The following is a 19,063-nucleotide window of genomic DNA, read 5'->3' on the forward strand; positions in this document are numbered from 1 at the left end:
CGACAAACGGTGCGTCAAAACGAAGCCCTTGTCGATTTGAATGTCTTAAACGGCATTGTTTTCACACTTGTTAAAAAATGTCCTAGAGGAAAACAGCAACGCAAAATGCATTTATGCCATTTGTACGTAATTCTTGGTAGTGGCTATAAAAAGGCAAGCATAAGCCAGTAAGTTGTCATTCAATTGTCAGCATTTTTCAAGTTCGAAAATGCCGAGACTCAGCGCTGCCGATCGGAACATCGCCATAGGACGTATCCAAAGAGGGGGATCGCAGTCTTCTGTTGCACGCCACTAGCAACCTTCTGGCCTTATGTGACATGACAATGAACAATTTTTAATGCTTTTGAACAATGACATGTGACGAGCACCACAATTTCAAATTTGTATCTATGATATTTAATCAATTCATCGACTTCATAAGGTACAATTAATTTTTAAAATCTGCCTGTACGTTTCATTTTTGAAGAGTGTACTTTGCACAAGGATTGGCAAATGTGTCCTGAGACCCGCGCCACTCCAGACTTTCCTCCCACACCAAGCTGACACGCCGTGATATAACTGAATACTTTTCAAAGCGGAGTTACACAGGACCAGGAAGACTATACAAATGTAGACGCCCTGACAAAACTCACTGACTCGCTCGATGCATTCGACGGATCAGATAAGCAGCTTACAAATATTACACTTGTGATACAAATATAGACGCCCTGGCCAAACGCACACACTCGCTCAATGCATACAATGCATCAGATACATCAGACAATACGCAGCTAACAAATATTACACTTGTGACAGAAGCCTTTATAACATTATATCCTTTAATCTGAAACGTGAACTCGTTTTGTAAACACTCGAGCTAGTTGACTCTATGACTGTATCATAACACATGCGTCCGGATCACTTACAAACAGGACTCGTAAAGATCCGGATCAGACTTCAACAACCCATGCTTGTCGTAAGAGGCGACTAACGGGATCGGGAGGTCTGGCTCGCTGAATTTGAAGATGCATATCATCGTATCCCAATTGCCTGGATCGATGCTCATCATGTCAATCACTGTATTGTGTGGCCCAGACTCGATTATTTACAGACCGCCGTCACATATATCTAGAATGTTGGTGAGTGTGGCGTCAAACAACAAACAAACAAAAGTTACAAACAATGGAGTCCTTTAGCATCACAATTAAACATATGATTTGTTCTGGTGGGATTGTATACACTTGTCTGGTGTCACAATGCTCGCTTGGAATGGCAATCCGTGATATTTGATTCAAGTCGGGTTTTTTTGTCGAACATGCAGATGATTATCAACTTTGTATGGTGACCTTGCAGGGGTCATATACCTTTCTTCCTCATAGCGGAACAATGTGAGTGGTGAAGGCGACACCCTATATCAACTTCCGCATTTAAACAGCAGAACCAGTGTGTTCAGTATATGAGAGTAAACAATGTAAGGAAAAGCATCATGTGTTTTTCCCTTGTTAAACCAGTAAACCTTACTTTTGTCAAGTCATTGTCACAGCTTTAATGGGGCGCTAGGCTCCGTCAAATTGGCAGTCCTAGTAAGTTTCAGACAAGTAGTTTGTTTGTCTGCTTAAGATTCTGTCTATTTCAAGATTCATTGCAATCTAACAATTAAAAAGAGAGAATATGTCACTTTCACATATGACACTAATTATAACGTCTGAATTTCAATGTAAATGCACAGTCCTTATGTAAGACTCATTCTTTATATCTTAGCAGCGTGGATGTCATGGCACAGTGTATCCAAATATGAACTTACAAAGTATAAAAGCTATTTACATGATAAAGAACATATGCTTATGTATTCTCTTATAATACGCGAATGAATACGCCTAAGGCGTTGATGATTAAATTGTTGACTGGATCTACTACAACTGCCTGTTTAATATTAATTCATGACGCGCAGTTAAATTGACAATACACGAATGCTTGCGACATTAACATCCTGTTTGAAGCAGTAAAACGTGCAGCAGGTCGAGTGGCGAGCACACAAGTGACATGGACATTCACACAGCAGGCCTCTTTCTATTGTGCATCTACGTCGTCACGGGGGAAAGATGTGAGTAGTTTTTCCTACAAATTGCGAGATAATGGAAAACATACAAAGGTAATAATGATACAACTTGAGACACTGTAGTTAGCGTTATGAACTTCACCAAAGACCTATTTATATTCGTATATGATATAGTGCTGCACACGTGACAGATGACAACATACATGTGGGTAGGTTATACATAAGGTTGTTAAATTGTGGTGACATTTATGTATAATTTCACTAGCACCTTATCTGCGCTCAGGGATGCCCCCTCCCCCCTCGCAGGGACCGATCATTTCATATTCGAAGGGGTGCGGGCTGTGATTTTTTTTACGGAGACTAAATTATTATTTCAGCGACAGTTGCAAAACCAGATATTTTTAAAAATTAAAACAGTATTATTTTTCAAGTCTGAATCATGATTATTTTTTTCAAGCATTTTCTGGGACAATTTTATTTTCGACAAAAATGTACAACTTGCTTTCGTCATTTTGTGACTGAAATATTGTCGATGTGACGTGTAAGTCACAAGCAAACATAACACATGTTGGCTTCAATTGAAGTAATGATGTGTCCGTTTGACAAGCGGCTGTATATTAACAGCTACTCGCCTTACTTACAGCATTGTCTTTTGGTCATTTAAAATAGCGCGGTATGTATGGCGGTACTCAACACTTGCAGATTTAACCTGTATTTACGTCTGGTTAGACGAATATCAATTCACATTTGCTGTCTAGCAACTTTGATGTCCCCTACAGGCGCAATGGTTACGTTTCTCACTGCTTTGTTACTGTGAACTGACCAATCGATGAGGCCGTATAATCATCACACTACGAATGTTCATGTGCTATGTTTCAGCTTTCTGGGTCAATACAAATGAAAGCACCGCCCATGAGTTATATAAAACTGAGACCCCCCTTTCCTGGTGGGACGCAGCAAATCACGGGTGTGCCAAATCCGATGGACATCTTTTTGTTCCCCAGAGCGAGAGTCTTGGAGATCGTGTGAAAAACTTAATAGATGAGAACAAGGAGTATTGGGTTGGTGGATTCCAATACTCGTACTTGAAATGGACGGGTGAGGTAGTTTAAACCTGGTTCATCTCAAATGTATCTTCATGCTTTCCAATCATGTTTGTATAAGAAGCAAACACACGTCTGCAGATATATATACAGCATTTCTGTCATGTTTTGTTTGGTTTAAAATTCCCTGTCACAACCCTTTCATAATGTTTACAGATTATACAATAATATATGTATGTGCACTTACATCATTGCTGCTTCTTCCTATCTATGTTCTTCAAAACGGAAGTTTGAACACATATGACAATAGTTTCATGTACATCATTTCAGGGGACAACACAAGGTACCACACGAGAGTCGGTTACTTGTCCGCTGTTTTTGTGACCCTTGTCACACCTGTCACATTACGGCACAATTCTGCATCAAGTTGCGGTTCAAAGTGTGGAACCAATCATCGACTATATGGACTTAAGGTAAATATATGCGATCCAACCCTTTCCATAATCATAAGAAATGTCTACTAAAAGCAGAGTTCATTGTACTACTGTATTCCGATTATATCATGAGCGTGCGTTAATAAATCACAATCAAGTTATGGTGATACCAGGTCCCACCGGTGGCACCCGTCACAAACACACGTACAGGAATGATAAGACTGGGATTTCTAATACAACAGAGAAAAGTATATAGATCCAGGATGATAACATTCATCTCGTCTCAATAATACCTTCATGTCGACCATACCATTATATTCGGGCGGTGGTCTTGTGGTTGAAGCGTTTAATCCTTAAGCCGAGATTCCCCACATGAGCACAGTGTGCCCACTTCTGGGGTCCGCCGACGTGATATTGCTGGAAAATATTCTAAACGCAAAGTAAAACCTAAGTCACCACTGCAATTATGTTATGTATTCATACAGCACATGAGACCACAAGGCTAAATTTAGAGGAATATCAGTAAAGGATGTAATTCACTCCATAGTAATTCAAGATAAATATATAATGCCAAAAGTCTTACACTGAATTTCCCATGGACGATCATGACATCGTCGCTCTGTAGAGCAAACCTAATAGTGTTAAACTTCCTGTCATTGCCTTCACTCACTAAAAATAGCAGTCCACATAACACATAACACATAACACATAACACAACTAAATATAAAGGATCAAGTAGCTACATGTTTCTCCTAGAATCTAGTCTTGTATTTATGATTGAGATACTACGAATTCTTGCAAGACATGACTAGTGTTCTAATGTTACAGCATAGTCATATGCATGTATCACATGATGCACGACCTCCAATTCACACGGGGGCACGGGTGGCCCAGTCGTCTAAGGCGCCGCGATTCACTGTGCAGAGTTGCGTCCCTTAGACACGCCAGAAACCTATGATTGTTGGTTCGAATCCCGGTTCTCCCCGATTATGTTTCTAGGTTTGTCAGCACCATACCCGTGCTCGTGGGTTTCACCGAAGTGGTAAACGTCTGAGACCTGCATCACTTCGGGCTTTCCTCCCACATTAAGCTGACACGCCGTGATATAACTTGAATACTATTAAAAGCGGTGTTAAACCCAACTCACTCACTCACTCACTCCAATTCACAACGTTCTGATTTAGCCTATTATTTTATTTTTTAAGTAAGATAGTTCATGTCATATATTAGAACTACAAGCTCTGAAAAGAAAATTGTGTTTTTTTGTGCATACACCTATGTCATTCACAAAGTAAATTGTAAACCACAATGCATAATTGGTAAATATTTGGCAAGAAATGTGGGGAATATTTTTGTTCTGAGGTGAAACTACGGGAAAATACATCAATGTCCGGCAGTGAGAGTAAGTGATTTTTGTGACACGAACAATTCCGAAGAAATCAACCTCCCAAACAACAACACTGTGACAGTCAAGAAGCACGTGACCCCGGACGGCATGTGCAAGAAGTGGTATGTCAGATCTACCATTGTCACTCAGACTCGTTTGTGAGCAGACGCATTGTTTTCTTGGAACCAAACGCTCACAGACCCATTACCAACAAATACATAACGTCGATGCCAGACGCCACACTTGACGCCGAAGGGCAACAACTCAAGTCCAGGACAGACTAGTCAGAACGATGACATTAAGGAACGGTTTCGAATTGCCACTCAGATGAGGGACCGGTTACAACAGGTAACTGGTGTACGAGTACGTGTCGAGATGGTTGCACAGTTGGCATTTGCGTGCACGACGTCCACGTTTCAGCCAACAACTCACTGCACGCCATTTAAATCAGATGTTTCAGTGGTGTAGGGAACGTCAACACTTGGATAATCGACGTTGGGCTGATGTCATGTTTTCTGACGAATTATGGTTCACTTCGACTTCCATGACCGAAGAAATCGAGTTTGGAGACGTCCTAATATGAGCGTTAACGTCCTACAGCATGCTCGTTGTGGGGGTGGGGTCCATAATGGTATGAGGGTGGCATCACAATGGCTGGCTTCGCACTATACTGTCCACCGCAGCCAACACAGAACAATACTGTCGGGACAACATCATTGCACCACTTGCGTTATTCAAATATCTACACAATAACGATCCCTCGTGGCCTCTTAGCATTAAAAATACCATGCACAATTGTAATGCAAACAAATCCAACTTCAGTTCCATTCTCGGATATTTCGCATCGTACCACCTCAGCATTAAATAAGGTAGTTCACATTACCTTGTTTTGTACCTTGTATATTTATGGTCAGATTAAAATATGTCTTCATTCAAGGGAACATCCTGTTACTGTCTTGGTAACAGTTGGATTAGCGGAATTGCTGTAGGACACAGAACGACAGAGATCCAGTGTCCTGGTAACTACGATCGGTGTGGTGATCATTTGGTTATGACTGTATACAGAAAAGGTAAGGCTGGACCAGTAAATTTGAAATCATTTTCATTTGTTTACCTTTATCATGGTTATGTTTGAAATATAATTCTCAAACGTATATCAGACGTCATCAAATTTTCATTATTTGAATAACAATATATATCAAGTTGACGTGAGGGTCATATAATATATATTGTTAACGTCAGTTGTTTAGGCTGATGTTTATGGTCAGTGACAAAGATCGAGTGATAAATTTCCTTTCCTGGAGGGACGCAGCAAATCACGGATGTGCCAAATCCGGCGGACATCTTTTTGTTCCCCAGAGCCAGAGTGATGAATATCGTGTGATAAACTTAATAGATGAGCATAGGATGTATTATGTTGATGGATTCCAATACTCGTACTTGAAATGGTCGGGTGAGGTAGTGTAAGCCTGGTTCATCTCTGATGTATCTTTCTGCTATCCAATCATGTATATGGAGGAACCAAACACACATATGTAGATATATATGCAGCATTTGTCAAGGCTTGTTTGTTTTGGAATTCCCTGTTACATCACATGTTTCCAGTCTATGCAATACATGTGCATTTCTTTGTTTTCACATCCTTGCTGCTTCCTCTTATATATATTCTTTAAAACGGAACTTTGAAAATACATGACAATAGTTTCATGTACATCATTTCAGATGACTACAGAAGGTACCACACTAGAGTCGGTTACATGTACGCTGGTGTTTTGACCCCTGTCACATTACAGGACAATTCTGCATTTAGTTGCGATTTAAGATGTGGGAACAATCATCGACTGTATGGACTTAAGGTAAATATATGCGAAGCAACTCTTTCCATGATCATAAGAAATCTCTGAGCCCATGGTACTATTTCATAATTATGATAATACTGGGTCCTTTCGGAGGTACCCGTCAGAAACACGTACAAAAGCAATAAAAGGTCTGGGACCCCTAATACCACAGAAACAAATTAAAGCATATAGACCCAGAATGATATCAGAAATCTCGTCTCAACAACGAATACAATGCCTTTATGTAGAGCATACCATTCGAGCGGAGGAGCAGCCAAGATGATAAAACGTTTAATCGTTAAGCCGAAGGCTTGAGTTCAATTCCCGACATGGGTACAATGTGCGAAACCCATTTCTGGTATGCTCCGCAGTGATATTGCTGGAATATTGATAAACGCTGCGTAAAACCTAACTCACTCACTCACTCACTCACTCACTCACTCACTCACTCGTTAGGCGACTAACGGGATCGGGTGGTCAGGCTCGCTGACTTGGTTGATGATGCATGTCATCGTTTCCCAATTGTGTGGATCAATGCTCATGATGTCAATCACTGGATTGTCTGGTCCAGACTCGATTATTTACAGACCGCCGTCATATAGCTGGAATATTATAGTCTGGCGTTAAACAACAAACAAACAAATAAACAACAAACAAATAAACAACATTTACAGAAATAGACTACGACTATTCTAATGTCATCAGTAAAGGAATAGGTTCACTGGCAATTACATGTCCACGGTAAATGTCAAGATAAATATATAATGTTAGACATCTGACATTGAATTTCCTAGGACGACCATGACATCGTCACTCTGTAGAACAGACCCGAATTGTGTAGAACTTCCCGCCATTGCCTTTACTCACTAAAATGTCAGTCTACATAACATAACTAAAAGTAAAGGACCATTTACCTTCATGTTTCTCCTAGAGTCTACTGTTGTTTATAGTATTGATCAACTTCAACAGCGGGTGGCACAGTCGTCTAAGGCGCCGCGATTCGCTGTGCAGAGTTGCGTCCCTTGGGCACGCCTGAAACCTATGATTGTGGGTTCGAATCCCGGTTCGCCCCGATTATGTTTCTAGGTTTGTCAGCACCATACCCGTTCCCGTGGGTTTCACCGAAGTGGTAAACGTCTGAGACCTGCATCACTTGGGGCTTTCCTCCCACATTAAGCTGACACGCCGCGATATAACTTGAATACTGTTAAAAAAGCGGCGTTAAACCCAACTCACTCACTCTTGCCCGACAGGACTAGTGTTCTAACTATAATGCCATAAACATATACCATATCTCATAAAGAATCAAATTCTCTACGTTCTGAATTAGCCAATTATTTTGTTTTCTAACTAAGACAGTTCACGTCAGAATTTAGAACTACAAGCTCTTGAAACAAATGTGCTGTTTTAGTGCGTGCACAATGTAAAACGACAGTACATAAAAGGTAAATATATAATTATCATTCTACCATCTGTGTAACTAGAACATGCAACAACTATATCTATCCACAATACATAATATATTTCTATATACGCCAACCATTCAAATATCCACACAATAATAACCCCCATGGCCTCATAGTTATGATATCATAAATGCAAACAGAGAATAGTACATGGTTGTTATCATAGCCTTATTTTGTACATTGTGTAATTGTGGTCTGATTAAAATATATCTTTACTCAAGGGAACATCCTGTTACTGTCTTGGCCTTTACTCACGGTCGTACAACATTACTGTAAGCCACAGTGCGACAGACATCCGATGTCCAGGCGATTACAACGAGCGGTGTGGTAACGATATAGTTATGACTGTGTACAAGAAAGGTGAGAATAGACCAGTAATACTTTTCTTTTGTTTACCTTTATTACGGTTATGTTTCGAAATAAAATCATCAAACGTTCATCAGGCGTCATCAAATTTTCATAATCTGGATAACAAGATCATTTGATTAAACAGAGGGGTAAAGGATAGGATATACATGGCATTCTTAAGCACCCAAGATGATGCCAGGAGTGAAGTTCTTAATCCATAGTCTGGTTGCTACTTGAAGGTTCGTCGAATTGGAAATTTTCTCGAACCTTAATTTAATCAATGGGAAGGGTACACACACGAACACAAGAAGAGTTATAATTTCCGAACGTTCAGAAGTTGATCACAACTGCCTACACTGTGAAGGAAAACTGCGCGCATGTTTGTGTTATACTCAATGTTTAGCCTGTGTCTGGAAATGACAGAATCTGTGTTGATTCAGGATGAGATAAGGCCCCCTGCATCTCAAGTTTGTTGTAGGAGCCGACTAAATGAGGATCGGGTGGTCCCAAAGTGCGCCTTTGTTGATTGTATGTCTTTGTGCCTTGACGGCGAAGAGCGTTGCTCAAATTGATTTGTCCGGTGCAAAGTCGATTACTTAAAGGTCCTTGTAGCTGGAGTATTGCTGATTACGGCGTAAAACACTATTCTTTCACTCAAAAAGATGACGTAAGGGTTATATCGAGTGTTAACGTCAGTTGTCTAGGCCGATGTTTATGGTCAGTACTTGCCCGTGCAACAAAATTTAAATCTTTATCAGTGTCAGTGTAGATAATTCAAAACGTCAACGCAAGAGAATTAACAGTCTCCACTTGGTGTCAAAGGCGAACCAATGGTGAAACTTACGCGATTATATCAATAACGTGATGTGCAAGCTTTGCCGTCACCAATGAGACATTTGAAAATCGATATACTCTTATGTTTGTGTGTCACATCTCAAATCTGGCCCTAATAAACGCCTCAAACAACATGATATTCCAATTCTTATCCTTCACTGTTATGACCTATCTGGTTGAGCACCCTCCGTGGTCTAGTGGATAGAGCGTCTACGCGGATAACAACAGGTCGGTGGTTCGATCCCAGGCTGATTCACACCCACGTTAAATAATGGTTGTTGTTACTCTGCATGCGCTCGGCATTAAGGGTATTAAACAAGGACAGGTCTCCTCGGCTTCAGTATAATGTGTCTGAGTGGGGTATCAATGTTAAACACAACACACCTTACTCACACACACATATGCAAGCACGCACGCACAGGTGCATGCACGTCACCATATGAGGGCAATTATCTTGATCGATGCTGAACCGTATTTCACCTCATTTGAGTGGTAGCGTTCCAAAATATGTCTCGAATCGCAAACAGTTGACAAAACAACCTGTCATGACTCTTCCCATAATCATCACTAAAGTAAAACGCAATGATAGATCATGTGTTTGACAACAAGTAAGAACTTGTTTGAATATAGAACATTTGATGTCACTGTAGGGGAACAGAGCGTCGTACATATGTAGCCTAGGTGATTTGGTGGAGACTAAATGACACAAATAGAATATTATTAGTTTACGTGTAACACTTCTTAGATTTTGTATAATTACAGGTGACATATACGTACCTCTGTCAACGAATGGAGCGTGCGGTTATGTAGAAAGGTATTGGGATTACAACTGGAGACAATGGTACCCTACATATCACCTCGATAACAACTGTGGCCACAAGAGACCATACGCATGCGCAGACAAAGGTGGGAACATCCATTTGTCAAAGAACATACTGATTACAGTTACGCAGTCGAAGTGAACCTCATCTATAGTGACTATGTAATAATTATGACATATTGTACAGGGCGAGATCATTTGCAGTGTGTACTCTATTCATCACGTGTAGCACACCTTGACCTATCTAGCTTTAGGATGCACACCAAACTGCAAGACGTCGCGTCTCTATTCATCACGTGTAGCACACCTTGACCTATCTAAGCCAAACTGCAAGAAGTCGCGTAGGAGAAAGTTTTGTCTTTTAGCAGAAATATTGATATTTTCGTGACGTCATTGTTTTTATGAAACAACAAAGATAACTATGCTGATATCATTGGTAATGGATAAAGTGATTGAAACGGGCTTCACACATTGTATCCATGTTTGGAATTGAACCTGAGCCTTGGTCGTGACGAGCGAACGCTTCCACCACAAGGCGACCCAAACGAGCACACAATCATCTAACATGCATATGCATGTCTACACGCTAGAATTACTTAATGGCGTATCAACAGACATCTTTTATTTAATCACTTACTCATCTTCTGTTATTATTTTATCCTTCTGTAGTTAAATAGCCACTATTTGCAGACTTAGGGTCTCGAAATACACCGGAAGTTATGCAATTAAAAACAAATTTCATCTAAGAGTGTAAATTGAAGTAAGGCTACTGGAACAACATTCATCTATCGAACTATTTACAGTTTTACATTTACAATCATTTATATTTAATCAACATTGCACGACCTCTCTGGTAAGATTTCGTTCATTTCTTGGAGCGTTAGGGTAGCCCATGAGGCAGATGGCCTTGTTACGACGCCACAGATGGGTACAGTAGCCTGTTTTTGGTGTCCCCGACGTGATATCGCACAGGAACATTTCTTAATCCTGTTTCGTACTCAATTCGAATTTAGTTTCTACTGAATTATGGTTTTTTATTTGTTTATAAATAATAATTGTGTTCTTGTTAATTTAATGATTCGTTTATTGATATTTTAGGGTAATTGATTTCCCAATATACCTGAAAATATCAACATTTCCCCATTGAGAATGTATAGTTGGTTCATGTAAAATGACAGATTGTTGAGAGATTAACATAATCTCTTACATTTACAACTTCATACGGAGAATTGGAGGGCTTGTATGAGATATATAATATCCGCAAATTAGAAGTATACTGACAGTAGTGAATATTTAACGAAGATTTCATTGTTATACATATATATGGTCGCTTGTGGCCGAGTATGAATGTATATCATTACACTGGTATCTTTCAGGTTGCGATGGAAAACCGTGTGTGAGGACACCAGCAAAAACATGGGAAGCAGCACAAAAGGACTGTAGACTGGCAAAACCTACTATCTCAAGCAACTGGTATAATCTATATCAAATATCTGATCGTCAATGCTGGATTGGGTTGTATCGATCCATCGAAGGAAAGTTTATTAACGGTAAAGAACGATGGAGTAATGATTCTTTTCTGTTTCTTATAGTTGCATCTTTTGAGGTCTTTTACAATTACTGACTCAGAATATGCGGTATATGTAAAATAAAACTGTGTCCATCATATGATGTTCACTGGAGATAATCATAAAACATAGTATCAAGCAAATATACTCACCGTCAAAAGAAATGCGAATATCATATATGTTGGTTAATATAGGAATAATTACTCCTTTTCAAGAGACATCACAAACGAACATACTGTTATATTGTGTGAACCGACGCTCATGAACGCATCACATGTGACGTCATAGATCCATGACTCGAGATGCACCATTTGTCTTGTGTAAAGTTTGGAAATCACCTGCTGCATATCGTGATAGGAATAAAGACACCCTGTGGTAACACTTGACTGATTGTTAGTTTTGTTATTAAGTGATACACTCTGGAAACAATTCTTCTTAAGGTAATATCTTCTGTATATGATTTTATGGTTCGCGTTTCTTTTGGCGTTAAGTATATACTTGATTTTGTTTATATTAACACGGACTTCAATTACTTAATGAAGTAAAGTGTCTCGATTTAAAACAGAAGAAATGATTAAAATCATGTCATATCTTCTTTCATAGGGAAAACAATTGAAAACAACGTCAACATGTATTACTCAGACCAACGGTGCCTTGGTGTGTTAAGAACTGGTAACTCCTTGCACTTCAATTGGTACGACTGTCATCTTTCGTATCCAGCTATTTGCAACCCAGGTAAATACACTCAAACCTTCATGAAATCTTCGAATAATCAGATCTGCAATAATCCGTCAAACACATAACGCCATTATTAAACCTACATTGTGATAATGTTTACAGTGAAACGCGAATCAACGCCATTGATATGGGGATATACTTCTGCGATACACTCATCTACACAAGTGGTAGGTGCATCGACAAAAATGACACAGGCGACACAACCTTCTTTATCTGTGTTTCTAACATCGCCAATGGAACCACCTGCCACAACCCAGAAGGACCTGTTACCAACGGACTCTTCAGAATCATCTGTTGAACGTACTACCTCTCATCCAGTAGACAGTTTTGTAAATCAAGGAACAGACTCTGTAGAAGATCACCCATCTGGATTTACAGGTACAGGTTATGAATGCATAATCATCGATGAAGTATGTTCGTTTAATGCAAAAGTATTGGCAAATCATGAACTATACATAAATTCACCATCTTACTCATAAGGAGTAAACAAATTCAACTCACTTGTTGGTGTTGTAACTGGACATTAAATAAAAGAAATAGCATATACGTCGACTGTCCATAAATTTGCTGATGACTTAAAGCCACCTTTTCACATTTTTAATTCAATAATGGTTTGTCTTCTGGTATGTTCGACGAGTTATTCCGATCAGAAATTTCAATAGCATTGCCCATTACCTGACCATTAGACCATACCAATTTTCAAATACATATATAATAAGTAATAATTATGTTACAATATTCCCTTATTTTGACCTTTTGAATTTGAACACAAGACATTTAGGAATATACAAGTGGAGTAGTGTTTGCCATAGATTAGTGAGTACACGTGTAAAGCCATAGTCAGCACAGCTGCCAGTAACCAATCCACCTTGCGCATCGGGGTGTTGTGCCACACACCAGCAGAGTCGCCAAATGTGACCAAACTGTCGTCACTTTTGTCGGTTCTTACAGAGTGATGGGTTCCCCATGGGATCATCACAGAACATTGCTGTAATGTAAATTCACGCATTCAAATGAATGAAAGGTAAACCGTATAACTTACATTCATGTTAAAGATGAACATAACACATTCAAACATACTCCCCCTTCACGATTCATGCATTCATTTCAGTGATGCACATTGTGGGTGCGGCGAGTGTCCTGGCTGTGGGGATTGTTATCGCCCTGGTGCTTGTACTCTTGAAAAGGTGCGTTTACAAATACGGTGTATTACTAAATATTGGCGTTTAGTATAGGAGATTGTTACACCGGCAGTCTGTATTTTGTCCATTTAGAATAAACTAAAGGTACCAAGTACTTACTGCCGGTGTAACAATCCCCCAAAACCATTTAGAATATGTTATGCCAAAATATGTTTGACAAATTTGTTTTTAAATATAACTTTGTATTCATGACTTGTATATATCAACTTGATCTCGTCGCTATGTGGCTAAAATAAAGCGACGTTAAATTTTAACTCACTCACTACCTCACGCACTCCATTTAGAATGCCAAAGAGTGAGTCATTAAACGAGTAGCTCCATATTCTACAATCGCTTCAACAATAAATGTATTGTGATACCATATTGGAGTTTTAAGTTCACTATGTGTATCTTATATAGATATATAAATGTTATCAGATGCATTCATAACTTATTATTGTTATAGACAAAGACGTTATTGTTTCAAGATAGAAGACGAGAGAGAAGATGGTGTCCATTATGACAGAGCTAGAGAAAACCTCTCTTACTCTCTTTGTGGTCCAGTGTCACAAGGTGCTACAAGTGAGGATGCACATGTTTGTCCGGTGCAAACTGAAAGTACAAGCCCAAGGTCAACAAGGATGTCAAGGGTTCCCATTCAAAATCGTGTCAGCAACAACGGTTTCAAACAGGAAGAAAGTTTTTACAACGTTCCGGATGAAAAATCGCCAGGACAACCTACACAAATTGGACAAATAATTCAAATCAATGACACAGCTGCAAGTCCTCAAAACAAAGGTTTTGAGGATGACGGTCAATACAACGTCTTACATGGGGGAGGGTTGGCAAGTGATAGTAAATCTGGATTGTATGCCCACATTGGACCAAGCGGCGGGGAGGTGGAGTATGATACAACACGACATGCCCAAAATATAGGACGATTCGACGATACCTACAACCACATTGGTCTGAGCAAGAAACCTGACGTTGATGACGAAGATCAATATAATGTATTAAGCCTTAAGAGTCCCAACTGGGCAGCTAATGCAAGTACTGGAGTGTATGACCATACAACACCTACTGCAGACCAACGGAGCATGGCCTCAACGGTACAAGGACAGAGTCAGCACGTCTCAGATGACATTTACAGTCACATAGACAGAGCAAGCAGGGGGCCAAAGAAAGAGGAACACGATGTAAACACGGAGGGAAAGGAAGGCAACGGTGATGACGCCCAGAACCTCAACGGTAAAGCCGACGTTGGCTGTTGCAGTGCAGATGTTTCAGATGGTGCTGGTACAGAACATGTGTATGGTAACACAGGGGAGATAATCGGTCCCTACAATAAAGCGCCGTGTGTCGAGGATGAAGCAAACTATTATAACATTGACTCAATACGAGAGTCCAAATTGGACGAAACATTAACGGGAGGCGAGGGAGACACTGTATATAGTCTTGCGCGTGGAATCTCTGATAAGTAAAATAACCACGGTCTTGTAATTCATACAAACTGCATATTATGCAAATTGAGATGCCGATTTAAAGTGATATGTATATAAACTTAAACATTATTGCAAATATGAAATATGCATGGTAAATATTTCAATTTACTTGATTTACTTGATTGTATTGTTTTCCCTTGAGTTTATATCAATAACTAACCATTTTAGTGTATGTTGTATTTACATCCCTTTGTACCGTTGTACAAAACAACCTTAGCGCTACGACTGTCGTAAGTCTATGTTAAGGCATGGGAGTTACGATCATCACCTAAGCACCAAGATCGCTTTGTACAACGGCACCTTGGAGACTGCCTCGTGGTCTAGTGGTAGACAGGTAGGGGGTTCAATCCCCGGCCGCATCATACCAAAAGACGTTAAAAGATGGCACTTTGCTACCTTGCTTGGCGCTAGACATCAAGGGGCTAAAACAATGACTGGTCGGCTTGGAGCCAGTATACTGTGTCTGAGTGGGGTGTCCATGTTAAACTGCGGCATGGTATCTCAGTGTGCAAGCACAATAAAACACGCACACGTACGCACACACGCACACGCACGCAATAAGCTTGGACGCGACGTTAAACCTACTTTCACCTGGTATATATTCGTCAGTGCAAATTGCTTAATTTATGTTCCTTTAACATGAACACTTTAGTGTGGTATATATTTTGGGTGAGTCAGTGAGTTAAAATTTTAATACGTTCATTAGGAACTAATATCTGTTTTAACAAAATTATTGATTCTATAGGTATATAATGTTTAAAATTATTTTAATTAATATGTAATCTTCCGCTTCCTACCCTTCCTCGTTTGAACTGCATATTTTTTTAATGAAGATATCAAAGATCTTCTCAAAAGAAAAAGTATCCATTCAAAGAAGACTACACCGATTGTCATTTTCCAGTGAAGTGAATTTTCCGTTGCAGGAATAAATTGTCAAATTGTCAATGACCGTCGTTAAGTTGTAGTTTATCCAGACAGCTATAATAACTATACAGAAGGATTATGTGGACTGCTCTGATCTCCTTGATGTACTGGGATATATGTTAAACATTTTGATTCAGTTATTTTCTGTTTAGTGCATGTACATATATGACGTTAGCGTATTCCGCATTTATCTGATTTTCTTGTACTTACTTACGCATGAAGTGATGGTTTCCTTTCCTCACATATGTTTTGTTTTTAATTTTAAATCAAATGTCACCAACACACACATTTTGTATTGTCATTAATTGAATTGACAAGGAAAGTTAGCGTGCTGTTTAACTAGGGATGTTTGTGTGATGTGATGTCCACAGGCAACCATGTGCAACTATCAGGTTACAACTTGATCGGTCGAATTCCAAGCATGAAGTTGATCTGATCGATCGAAAAACGTTTGAACACATTTCATTCCAATCAGTCGAATCGGTGTAGTTGCCCAGGCATGGTAGCTTCTCGGGATCTACATATTTATTTATTTTGTTCACAATAGTGAATGGGTGGTGCTGGTGACCAAATGTACATACATCTTTGTATATATTGTAATAGTTTTCTTTTAGAATCAAAAATACTATAATAAACCTTTTCACAACAAATATCTTATTTCACAATTTTAACGCAATCTATATCGCTACTTACTTTTCTTTGCTTACTTACTTATTCTTCAGTTTGAGAATCAGTTTCCTGTAGTGTTAACATATTCACTTGGGTCATCTTCACGTCACTTTTAGGTATGTTTTTAGAGGAGAGATCTCCGATTTATTGTTTTCATGAAATCTGATTTAAAACTATTCACTTGTCATGAATAAAACACTTTTTAATCTTTACACCCCATACTTAATAAATAGTGAAATTCTCTGTTTTGATATTGTTATTCTCCAGGAAGTGATACGTCGACTGTGCTTGAATATACAGTACTGATTTGTCAACCACCATTTTCGCATTATTGAGTAGACAGTCAGGCAATCAGGACCTATACAGTAAGGTTCTGTAGCTCACCCTTTGTCTTCCATTTTTCTTGTCCTCGGAATAAAGAGTTAGATAGTCATAGTGCTGCGTACATACACTTGTGATTGTGGTCAAATAAGTGTATGGCATAGTCGTTTTAGTTGTCAGGGAAAACTTAATGTACATTCAGTCCTGGGCTCTCAAAGCGACATTTGCTCCTATAATTTAACATACACTTACGACATTAAAGCACTACGGCTGCTTTGTGAAACGATGCCTAGCGTGGAGACTAAATGCTTTTGATGTAATCTTAATGACTGAGCTTTTGGGTAGTGTATGATAACAATGCCGTCAAACTGTATACCTGTAGTATGGGGTGTGAGTGAGTGAATACAGTTTGGAGCCGGAGTCGAGAATACCACAGTGATAGAACAACAGCCTCCAGGATACTTTCAGTCTAGTTTGGGCATTACATATTCACGTAACAAAGGCGACCGGAAAGGTTGTTTCAAACGAACCATTATGCATTATTTTTAATCATTTTGTTTTCCCCCAAAGCAACGGGATCGGTTTACCATAAGCATATAATTTAAGATCTTGATCTCATTTTATCTGTGTCGGGTGAAACAAAAGAAATAAACATCTTAAGGGTAGTAACAGGGGTACTTTATTCAATTCAATTCGGTTTATTTTCGTAAGTGTAGGCCATCGGCCCATAATTACATTTGTATTACAATGGACGTGATATACACAGCTATTATTGTTGTGACAATAATGTACTACGGTCACACAGCTAAGATACAACTCTGTACCAAACGATACCTTGAATAAAGAATAAGAGAAAGATTTACTACCCTTGTCCAGAAGACTATGCCAATCCTGTTCATAATTACATTTCAGACGCGACATAAACTCTGTCAAAAACGAATAAGGATGACTTATACACTGGTTTTCCCATACAGAGCCAAAACCCAAACTGAAAAATAAAGATTTACATTTTGATACCCAGTAAATTTTACCATAACTTTCTGCCTGAAGCATCACATAATAACATTTCTTTGGACAATCGGACATACTCAATAACCTTATCCAATAACCAATAACTATTTTGTATGCATAAAGATATAATGGATACCGCCCACATTCACCTCGAACCATGTTGTTGGCCATGGGTGTTGACGATTAGACACCTAGAGAGCGCTTGCATGCCAATGTATGTATGGTTTCTATTTCATCATTCTGGAGTAGACCCCAGACTTCGGAACCATAGAGCAAAATTTGGACTTTATTCCATATTATACTGACCTGCTCTGACATTTTAATTATATTAAAATAAGACTTAATTACTGAGCGAAGAGAATTCGTTTATAAAAATTATTCCACATATGTGAAATTTTGATGGACGAATCAGTGTCATAAAGATTGATATCAAAGATGTTTCCATCAAATACACATAGAGAGAGAGAGAGAGAGAGAGAGAGAGAGAGAGAGAGAGAGAGAGAGAGAGAGAGAGAGAGAGAGAGAGAGACCGCCTGCTATGTCTAGCTTGGTGTGAGAAAAAGTGTTTCTGAGTGGGGTATTCATGTTAAACTGGGGCAACAATTGTGAACCCCATTTCACCTCACCTACATACATAGATTGCCTGTTAGCTATAGATGGTACAATCTGGCATTAAAAAGGGAAAATGCCCATGGAAACAATATGTTTTTAGCTACTTATATCAACAGATGTGTTGCCGGTAGCTGAGATTGTGTGGCAAGTCTGCTTGTTGGCCTGTTGTCCATTTCCAGTCTAGATCTAGACGTTGTAATGAGACATGTGGAACCTAGACATTGACTCCTTGTAGATAGGGAATTCATCAACATATCTTAATTACATTTGACTGTGCAGACAAGAGGAGTGTTTGAAACTTGGGACAAAGTGTCAATTGCTGTCACTTA

At 39.2% G+C, this 19,063-nt stretch overlaps 1 protein-coding gene across 1 annotated transcript; it reads left to right on the forward strand.

Moving 5' to 3' along the window:
• Positions 1-1,987: 1,987 nt before the first annotated feature.
• LOC124137038 lies at positions 1,988-15,306 on the forward strand. The gene is made up of 12 exons (XM_046503142.2): positions 1,988-2,083; positions 2,918-3,136; positions 3,412-3,554; positions 5,840-5,972; positions 6,625-6,758; positions 8,428-8,566; positions 10,151-10,294; positions 11,585-11,758; positions 12,380-12,511; positions 12,617-12,892; positions 13,626-13,701; positions 14,162-15,306. The coding sequence occupies exons 1-12, from the start codon at positions 2,023-2,025 to the stop codon at positions 15,174-15,176; spliced, it is 2,646 nt and encodes an 881-aa protein (XP_046359098.2). The 5' UTR covers positions 1,988-2,022; the 3' UTR covers positions 15,177-15,306.
• Positions 15,307-19,063: the final 3,757 nt, after the last annotated feature.

This window comes from Haliotis rufescens, unplaced genomic scaffold, assembly GCF_023055435.1.
Source record: "Haliotis rufescens isolate VD_foot unplaced genomic scaffold, xgHalRufe1.0.p SCAF_3, whole genome shotgun sequence".
Lineage (NCBI taxonomy): Eukaryota > Metazoa > Mollusca > Gastropoda > Lepetellida > Haliotidae > Haliotis > Haliotis rufescens.

Excerpts from the sequence above, each read along its gene's own strand:
- LOC124137038 (XM_046503142.2), top strand. The coding sequence starts at position 2,023 with ATGGACATTCACACAGCAGGCCTCTTTCTATTGTGCATCTACGTCGTC. Across the intron at positions 6,759-8,427 it reads ATCGACTGTATGGACTTAAG|GGAACATCCTGTTACTGTCT; the intron begins GTAAATATATGC and ends TCTTTACTCAAG. Across the intron at positions 8,567-10,150 it reads TATGACTGTGTACAAGAAAG|GTGACATATACGTACCTCTG; the intron begins GTGAGAATAGAC and ends GTATAATTACAG.